The sequence below is a fragment of the Mesitornis unicolor genome, unplaced genomic scaffold, assembly GCF_000695765.1.
Source record: "Mesitornis unicolor isolate BGI_N332 unplaced genomic scaffold, ASM69576v1 scaffold2665, whole genome shotgun sequence".
Taxonomy (NCBI): Eukaryota; Metazoa; Chordata; class Aves; order Mesitornithiformes; family Mesitornithidae; genus Mesitornis; species Mesitornis unicolor.
The window spans coordinates 12,063-22,164 of record NW_010185994.1 but is presented as its reverse complement, the minus strand read 5'-3'; the positions used below and the strand labels follow the sequence as shown (position 1 = coordinate 22,164).

The 10,102-nt window shown below is 47.2% G+C and overlaps 1 protein-coding gene across 1 annotated transcript; it reads right to left on the bottom strand.

The window, feature by feature from the left end:
* Nucleotides 1-2,453: 2,453 nt before the first annotated feature.
* On the bottom strand, nucleotides 2,454-8,141 carry GATA4 (GATA binding protein 4). The gene is made up of 5 exons (XM_010184994.1): nucleotides 7,965-8,141; nucleotides 5,259-5,384; nucleotides 4,476-4,563; nucleotides 4,053-4,198; nucleotides 2,454-2,926 (listed from the first exon to the last, which is right to left on the bottom strand). Exons 1-5 carry the CDS (start codon nucleotides 8,139-8,141, stop codon nucleotides 2,744-2,746), a joined length of 720 nt encoding a protein of 239 aa, XP_010183296.1. The 3' UTR covers nucleotides 2,454-2,743.
* Nucleotides 8,142-10,102: the final 1,961 nt, after the last annotated feature.

Below are 10,102 nucleotides of genomic sequence, written 5' to 3'. Positions count from 1 at the left end.
CAGGCATCTTATTCTGTTATCATGGCCCTTGTAAATCCTTCTTGTTGTGTTTCAAGAATTATTTTTAAGGCTTTAGGAAAAGGCAGAGAACCAGTTAACAAATCTCTGTTTAGATAACCAGAGGGAGCATAAAGCAGGGAACTACCAGGATTATAACCTACAAGTGTTTTCCTCCCTTGTATTTTCAGAAGACTCCTTTATGGCACCTTGGAGTGTGTTTTAAGAGTAGGGAAAAAAAACTCAGCCAAGGAGTTTGGCTTTGAGAGCAGTAGGAGGAGCGCAATAGTAACCAAGGTGGACAGAGCCTCTGGGAGCATCCATATGGAAAGAGAGATGCTGTGTGTGTGTTTGGTATGGACTTCAGCACATCTCCGGGAGGCCACATGCTCCCCTCCCTCTCAGGTTGCCCAGGGTTTCCCAAATGTGTGCATCAGCCAAAGGGCATCTTTGTGGTGCACGCTTCTCTGTCACAGACAGATCCCACGAGAGCTCAATTGCCATTTACAAGGGAATAAGTTCAAGGAGGAGGCTGGCTAAAGACCTGCATTCCCATGGAGAAACGCCTGTTTTCACCCCAAATTCATGTTTTTAGGTACTATTTCTGGCCTCTTCTCTGCAGCTTACCAGGGCTGAGCAGAATCACAGCATTTCATTTCTTTTTATTAATGTTTCATGAATGTCTTTTCCTTGTTAATGAGGCTAGACCCTGCATTAGCTCAGCCAGACAGACTGCAAACTGGTGCAAGCATCATCCAGCCATTACCATGGCATCACTGCCATGGTGTTTGGTTTTGGGGAGTGCAGAGGCTCTGTCACCCCTCCAAAACCGTAGAAATCTGAGTTACACAGGGCACAGGGAATGTGGAAGGGTCCAGGTCTCTACTGTGACTCCAGTCCCAGTCTTCATCATGACCAGTCCAGTTGAATCCTTCTCCTTAAAGAAGTTCTTCCATCACGGTGAGTTGAAACAAAGACAATTCATTTGCTGCAGACACGTGTGTGGCTTTTTCTTTGCCAAGCCACGCATCTTGGTGTTTAGGTGGAAACACTCTTTGTGGGAACGTTAAACATTGGGAGACTGAGTATGGCACATTTTGCGGGATGCATAATTCCTCTTCTAGATTTTCACTTGGTCGTTCTGTAACTGAGTCCTGGATGCAGGAAGGAAAGAGAGGAGCTGAGAAGGCAAGAAGAGTTTGGGAGTGGACAGAAATGAGAGTGAAGAATCCTGTAGGATGAGGTCTCCCAGATATTCTCTGCCTGGACAGGCAAATCTTCCCCCCCTTGAAAATGGTTATGAAAATGTCATGGCAAGCATCTGGTGAAGGAGCTGTGGCATCTGCGATGCTGGAGTTTCTTAAGCACATGCTAGAGGAAGAACAGTCAGGGCTAGGTTAGGTAGCTTTGATCTCTTTTGAACAAGGGAGTGAGTCAGGGAGCTCTCAGTATCTCTTCCAACTCAATTTTCTGGGATTTCCTGGTTGCTGAGAGCGTTATGGGCCAGAAAAACACCCACAAGTCTTGTTTAATACTCGTGCGTGAATGGAGTTATGCTTCTCCTGCAGGCAAGCAAGTCTGTGCACGTGCTTGGTGAAGAAAACGGCCCCTGCCTACCTCCATTAGAGGCTGAAGCCTCTGCTTGTCGTGAAAGGTGAAATCCTAAAAGTTTAGGCGTGTGAAATGGTCATGAGCCAGCTGTTAGGGGAAAAGTGGGCACTCACAGTACAGCCAAAAAGAAATTACAATCAGATTTCGTCAATGACATCAAAACCAACAGAAAAGTACGCAAAATAATTAAATTAGGTGTCTTGAAAGTGACAGCACAGCAGCATTAGAAGAGTATCTTGCTGTGCTCTTGAATAATTTCTAAGCCTGGCTTGTAGCTATCCATAAGGGAAGAGCCCAGCGATCTCCTCCAGGATTCGATAACCAATGTGGGTCTCCTCTACCTGCTTCCAGAAGGTTCTTCCTTCCAAAATACCCCTTTGACTTTGGACAGACCTTCTCCAGGCTCAGCCAGCAACCTTTTAGAAACACAGTCCCATGATTTTTCTAATGATAAATAGAAAAGGAGTTACTATTAAATAGGAACATTCATTAGGTTTTCAGACCACCTAGGAAAATAAAGACAACGCTCTAGATGAGGGAGCTGAGGATGTGTGTGTGGGAGGGTCTCTCCTTTTTCTCTACTCTAGATCATATCAAATCCACTAAAGCCACCACAGCATGTCTAGTGAAGTCTGTTCAACAAACTGTTCTGGAACTGGCTCCGTTTGGTGGGAGATCACTGAATTTGGATAATGAGAGGACGGTGTCATTGTCTTCTGCTCAGGAGAAGAACAAATGGTGATATAAGAAGAAACGTGTCTCTGCTCCACCGTTGTCTGAGTCATTTAAATGCCAGATGTTTTTAAATAAACAAGACTCAAGAACTGTGTCCATCTTTGTGTTTCTGGCCATTTCATAGTAGGTGGTGATGATCAAATAGAGAGGCTCATTTAAAGTGGGGGAAAAAGGCTTCAAGTCCTTTAGTTATTTAAACATTTGAGTCTTCTCTGTTCATTTCATAAGAGCTCTCCAACACCTCAGATAAGTCCTCTTTACCTCTTTGCTGGAACATCTCACAAGGGGAGAGAAGGCAGGAGAGCTGAGGAGGTGGGGAACGACATTGTCGTGATGATTCTATGGCATCTGCTTCGTCTCTCGAGTGGATCAACCCAAAGTCCATGGGTGGAAGACCAGCTTAGGCAGTTATGATGTCCCCATGGTTCTCAGCTAACACCATGCTGTTCCAGGAGTCCTGTTTGGAGCTGGCTTGTGGAGACTGGCTGATAGCTGACTGGTATGTCTGCGGAGAAAGCTTCAGAGCTGAAATCGCAGGGTGGATAGATGACCCATGTCCAGACATGGCAGAGACTGAGAATGCCTGTGGAAAAAGGGAAATCCTGTGAACAAAGCTTCAGACCATAGAGGACCATATGAATCCCTTTATGGGATCTGGTGCTATGGTAATAACATGGCTGTGGATTTGCTGTAGAGCTCCTGATTGCAGCTCACGCAGGGTACTGCGGAGAGGCTCTTTCCTTCTTGTTTCAGACCCTGTCCTTTCGTATTACTGCATATGGGGCATCTTGTTCCTTTCTAAATATCAGAAATGACCATTTTACCTCCCAAGGCTTGAGACTTCATTGGCCTTGAGCTCTTCTAGCTTACAAATAGCCTCCTGTGAGTTGCAGAGCAGGTAACAGCACCACAAAGTGCTGCAGATGCAGGATCAGTCCAGCACAACACTCAACCACATATTTTTTCCCCAGGGAGAAAACTGGAATTCCCTGTATGAGCCCAAAAGGAGAGGATCTATCATATACCTCTGCCTCTTAGTCATGCTGTGTGATGGGGATCCTTAACCAAGGCATAGCTATTGACCCTGTGGCCATTCACACAGATCAGCTTCCAGATCTGGGTCTTGCTCAGCAGGATCCACACCCTGTGTGGATGCAGTGCTGGTTCCAAGACACCTATTGGTGGGTATAGCACAGAGCACCCCACTTTACCCTGCAGGTCTCTGCCATCATGCTGGCTTGCTTTATTTTGCAGGGACTCGACTCAGTTAGATTTGGGCTGTGGGAGCTCATTCTCCTCATTTCTCATATTACTCAACACACAGCCAGCCAGTGCAGAGAAAGTAGGGTAATATTGCCAAGTTCTCCCTTCTCAAGACAAACCAAATCATATCATTAAAAAGAGAATGGGCATTTTCTTGCTATGGGACCTATATAGCTACTCAGCTAGAGTGGATTTCATGTTTTCTACAAAGCTGCTACTTCTCCATTCAGAATTGCCACACATCATTAAAAAGCTGTATTTACTGTAGATATGGTGACAAGAATGTGGGTTTTTGCCCCATCCCAGAGGTTAGATCTCATAAATCCCAGACCCCTGGGTTGAAAATAGGCAGCCTTTTTCCACAGAGATTTTGAGGATGCTCTTCCCACCAGGTCTACCATTCTAGTTCCCATCTTTGTCCCACTGCCAGCATCTCCCCTCTGTACCTGAGAAATTGGGCTGGGGTGCCCGTAATGAGATGAGAGCCCAGGTTCTGTTTTTATGGGGCGCATTTCCTCAGTGGTGGTGGCGCTGCTGCTGCTGCTGCTGGTGGAGCTGGTGGTGGGGGTCAGACTCTCGCTGCTGGATGGACCTGTGAGAAAGCAGACAGTGAACCAGGCTCTTTCAGTACAGAGCTGTACCCATCCACCCCCAGTTAGTATAGGTAAAAATAAAATAATAAGTAGTGGGAAGGGCTTTGTTACTGCTGAAAAAGCATTCAGACATCCCCCACTTTTGAGGAATCAGCCCATTTTGTGGTTGGATGTCTGAGACACAGGGCAAGATGGTCAGAGACACAGGGCATGATGGTCAGAAACACAAGTGCACACAGGTATACACTTTCGATAAACTCCCTGTTCAACACTTACCTGCTGACGTCTTTGTTTTGTTAAGGTTCTTAGGCTTGCGCTTTCTTGTCTGAATGCCCTCTTTTCTCATCGCTAAAGGCCTTGGAACCTACAGAGCCAAATATAAGAGCACATTATTTTCTCTATGGCCATAAGGTCATCTAGGAGAACATGATGCCAGCTCTGAGTCAGTGATCAGCACTGATGTATGAAGAGAGATGTCAAAGCTACGAGATGTGCATCCAAATGGGGAAAGGGTTTTCACATCAGGTACAGAGTGGGAAGAGAAGGACTGGAGATTTGCGTCTTAAAGTCCTGCTGTGCCTTAGACTCCAACAGGACTCTTCCAGATATATCAGAGATGACATAGATACAGGAAGCCCCCAGTGACAGGAAAAGATTATTTGGACATCTGTGTAGGAAAAGTAATCTATTGCTCCCATGACAAGTCTAGAAACAAGTTTTAGCTGGGATCTGACACCTCATGTGGAAGGGCCAAGCCCTTCACTGTGCTTCAGATTCATTTTTTTCACTAAAGTGAAAGCCTCAATTTAGGTGGGAAGAATCTGGGTCTAGTTTTATTGAGTTTTAAGTCTTGGATGTAACGGGTAGCAAATTGGTATGTGAGAAATGCCCTGCATGCATCACCCCTTGCCAGTGTAAGCATGTTGTAAAGTTGAAGGGGACTAAAGACTGGAGGAAAAACAGCTCCAGGAGAGCACCAAGTTGTGTAGCAGACCCAGCCCTCAGTTTGGTGCTGTCGATACCCTCCCCACAGAGAGCAGAGATCAGTGAAGCTGTTACCCCATGGAGCTTCATGTAGAGTCCGCAGGCGTTACAGACCGGCTCTCCCTCGGCGTTTCTGCGCCAGAGGGTGGTTGTCGTCGTTTGGCAATTGGCACAAGAGAGGCCGACACGGCGGGAAGCCGACTGTGAGAAAATGCAGAGGAAGAAAATATGTCAGACCTCAACTGCTGTCACCCGTAGTGTCTCAGATCCCAACAAGCTTGCTTCAGCACGCCACAGGTTTTCCTCTCCTCTTGCCTCTTATTTCTCTGCCTCTTCTCGCCTTGCTGCAGTGGATAACACAGCTGCCTCTTTCTTCCCCTCTTGTCTTTCAGCTTCTGCTCCACTGCCTCCTGCCTGCCAGTGCTGTGCAGACATCTCAGCTGTCCTGGGACATCTCAGATGATGCCAGAGACATCTCCTGAACAGGGCCTCAGACCTCCAGCAGGTCTAGGAGCAGCTTAGCTTAGAGACCCACTGCACATGCACACACCTGCACTAATGTGTCTGGGTCTCAGACCATCCTGCCCTTTCAGGCTCCCAAGCCCTTCACCTTCCAAGCATCATGGCATATCCCAAGAAGACATTATCAGTGCCATGAATGTTACATACTCCTTGCTGGCTTTGCTTGATGTTTCTCGTGTGGCTTGAGGGGGAGATAAGAAAAAGAGTGCTTCCAGCAGCATCGTCTTCCTAAAGACAAAGAGGGATAATTAATAGGAATCACCACTAATGAAGCAGTGCAGGGAACAGGCCTTTTGAAGTTCCCCTTCTGGGTGAACTGGTTTAGCCAGGCTCAAAAGGCCACAGGAGGAAGACAATGGGTTTGAAACCATATAAAATACCAGTTTTGAGCTTGGAAGCAGAATGGGAGGTGAGGGTAGAAAAAGCCACATCCTTCAAGCCTGCCTGTTTCTTTCCAGCATCATTCAAAGCTCAGGTCTTAGGACTGAGGATAAAATCTGGATGGGCTGAGGTCAAATTCACTCTTTGCTCGCTGATAAACTGGGGACTGAAGTGCTAGAGCTGTGTGAAAATGCCTGTTCTTGCTGTGCCTGATAAGGAGCCTAGAGAGGAAATCTGGTGGTCTCGGACATCTACCCAGCTCTGCAGACCCAAACAGCATAGCTGGCAGCTGGGTAATGGGGTGCCAGCCTGGGAGATGAGGACCTGCCAGTCACCAGGGATTTCCTCTGTGATCTTTGCCATAGCTTTCTCTCCATGTTTTCTCCCTCATTATAGAGCAGGATCAGTTAATCTATGGCAGCAGGACTATTAAAATTGAAATTCAAGTACTTCTTAAGATTTCAAAAGCTAGAAACCTCTTTCATGCAGAGAAGCCAAACACTTGCTTTAATTGTAACATCAACATGCATTAGATTCAATTATCAGCCTTTGTAAGTGGACCAAGAACTTAAAAGAGAGCTTACAACAAAGGCAAAGATCCCTGACATACTTCAGTCTCCCTAAAGAGGGGTCACGCAGTGACAGATAAAACCCAGTCACTTGTACTGAACGTATTTATTTAGGTAGACCAACTGGCATTACTTTAACCACACCCCTACATTGCATCCCTAGATATATCCTCCTTTTCTTCAAGGAAATTCTTCTTCCAGAAGAAAAAGCAAGAATTTGGCCATTTTTGTACGATTTCCAGATTGCCATCTGCCCAGCCAAGTGGCAGCAAGGCATGTACAGATCTGCATGGCTCACGCATTTATATTTCTCATGGGGCTTTCCAAGCCTTACTCCAAGGCTGCGCGTTGCTGCTTGCTCCAAAGGACCAAGCCTGGTACCCATTGAAACATTCCTGACTACACAGAGGTTCCCAAGGGTAATCTGTAGAGCAGTAAATGAAAGAGGACAAGGTTCTGGGTGCCAGGGTGCAGACACTGCCTGGCTCGGCCAGTGCAGTGTCTAGGAAGGGGTTTTCACAAGAGGGCGCTGGGCGGCTGTGGCTGGTGGCAGCACTGACAGTGTCATTTTTGGCACTTGCAGGGGACGGCTGGGTTTGAACACAAACAGGTCTGAGGGATGCGAAGGGCAGGGCAGGCTGGGGATGGAGCCTCATGGGAGTGGGGAAACGTGGCCCTCCGGGGTGGCTTGCTGGCTCCTTTCTGCCTGGGGTCATGATGGACCCATGTCCTTGGGGCACAGACTGCAGAGACCTTCCCAAATGCCCTCACCAAAACAGGCAGGGGTAGGCAAGATGTCAACACCGAGATGTTCCCAAGCATACCCCATCCTGACCCCACAAGGCTTGATCTGCCCTCTTCTGCTCTGCTTCAGCTTGCCCAAAGGAGCAGGGTATCCAGAAAAGGTGGCCAGTCACCATGAAGTAACTGAGGAATAAGGACCTTGAAGATAAGAGAAGATGTGGAGCTGGAAAGGGTTTCCATTGGTTCTAACATGCATACAGGGGTACTAAAGCAAAGACTAGCTTTTGCTACATCAACACGATGGTATTGCCCCTGTGTCCTCCAACCTCTTCCACCCCCTGGCGTGGATATCTGCATAGCTGGTCTGGACAGTACATCATCTTGAAGCCTACCAAGCAGAAGTCAGTCTGGCTTATTTTGGAAATCTGGATCAAAACCACCTAGGCTGGACTTTACAGAGACCCAAGGAGTTGAAACACCCCTGGCACCTCCACCTAGCCAAGATCTTTTTGCCTCATCCTTGCACACAGCCTTGCCCCACATGCGTTGCGTGATCTTGACTTACCAGCCTCCTCTGAGGTTTGAACAAGGGTCGGTTGATGCCGTTCATCTTGTGGTAGAGCCCGCAGGCGTTGCAGAGGTAGTGCCCCGTGCCGTCTCTCCTCCAGAGCGGGGTGGACATGGCCCCACAGTTGACACATTCTCGCCCCTCTGAATAATCATCAAAAAATTCTGCTGCCATGATAGGAGAGAAAGGAAAAGAGGTTAATTAACTGGTGAATTAGGCAGCTGTACATTTAATTTCTGGTCTGGCTCTTAATATTTGAGACCAGAAGTGACATTTCAAGAAAACACAAACATTCGGATTTTATAGGGTGCAAGAAACAGCTCCTTCTTTCTTAAGGAAGCCCCTGGGGTTATTGGGAGGAGGAACCCCTTTCCCTGGCATACAGTGTTGGCTGCAGGACTTCTGTGGCAGCAGGGATGTGCTGAGACACGGATACAAGGTGACAGAAATAGAAACCTCTCCTTCTGCGCTGACGTTATCCAGTTTTCAAGACTGGACGTAGCCAGGGCAAACAGATCGGGGCAGGCAAACAGTCGTGTTTACAACCAAGACCACGGACTCACGCAAGCCTGGACCCACAAAGCAGAGCTGCCTCGAGATCAGAAAGCATCCTGAGCATCTCTCAACGGGGATCAAGCAAGTGTAGGCAGGGAAAGCCATGCTTGTATGCCCTGCTGTCTCTCACGCTGCCCATGCCAACCCCTCTACAGAGGGGAATGGCTGCAGAGAGCCAAGGGGGTGAGACATTCACCTCATCCTCTTGCACAGGAAGCATCTCCTGAATGGCAAGAATCCACATGAACAGCCTCAGCTCAGGCCGTCAGCTAACAGACATCATTGGGCATTCAGAGCTGTCAGAGACTTGGCTTTTGATGCAAATCTCCATCGTGCTTGATGCCACTCAAGGTGACCCACCATGTGACAGGTTCACCCTTCACCAGGGCCTGGCTGCAGCTGTGATGTGAGGGTGAGGACAACAGCCCTGGGTTGGGCCAGTTCAATCCCTCTGGCTGCAGCAGGCCCATATCGTCTGCAAGGCAGTGCAGAGGTCAACACAGCACACCTTGACTGCATCGTCATGGGGAAAGGCGCAGGCCAGCTCACCCTTGGATGCAATGCACCCAAGAAGCCAAGAACATCACCTAATAAAATGTAAGCCTTGCTGAGATGTAAATACAGCTGCATCCAAATGACATGGCCCTTGAAAGTGCGTGTTGGTGATGGTCATCACACCTGGAGAGTACCAGATATTGAGTTCAGCTTGGGGATGTATTTCTTCTGTTACAAAACCATTCCTTCCTGCACATGGACATGTTCTGTTGTGGGCACCAGAAAGGGGACACTAAATGGTAAAATAATGGAGGAGAAGAAGAAAATGACAGTGAAGGTCTCCATTACTTAGCATAGTCTGGGAATAAACCAGGCTGCTGGGAAAATTCCCAACAAGCTGCAGCACACAGATGTTCGGAAGATGGCAAGAGCTTTGCATGGGGATCTTCAGCCATTACAGACCAGCACAACATGAACTCTTAAAATGTTATTGTGCATCTTGCTGTATTTTGTGCTTGTGCACCTGCTTGTTTATACGAGTATCTCAGCTTTCTGCTGGAAGACAATCATTTCCCAAACAGCAAACCACCAAAATTTGGCTTCTTGCTGATATCTCTCTATCCCACGTGGATGCTCTGGTATCTAATAAAGGTTATGTTCGAACGTCAGCCTTATTTTCTCTTTTCTCCAGACTATTTTTGGAAAATCCGTAGGGAACTACATAACCATGAAGCAGTCAAAGGATTAAAAAATTACTAAAGTTGCGCCAGTAAACAGAGACAGAGAGAAAAAAGATTCACATGAGACTGATTCTCCATAGAGAACCAGGCTAAAAATGGCAAGAGATTACACCATGTGGCCATGCGGAAATACTAGAAAACAGAAAATAAGCGTACCCAAGAGTATCTGGAGCCAGAAAAGAAGGAATAGAGTATTTTTTCAGCAGCTTAGGAAAATCTCTTTGCTTTTGAGCAATTCTGGTGGTTTAGGAAAGATGGGAATCCCTCCAGGTGATTTTTGTACACGTGGATTCCGTGATAACGTAACCATAATGCTTCACTTTCTCCTTTAAAATCACCATTGAG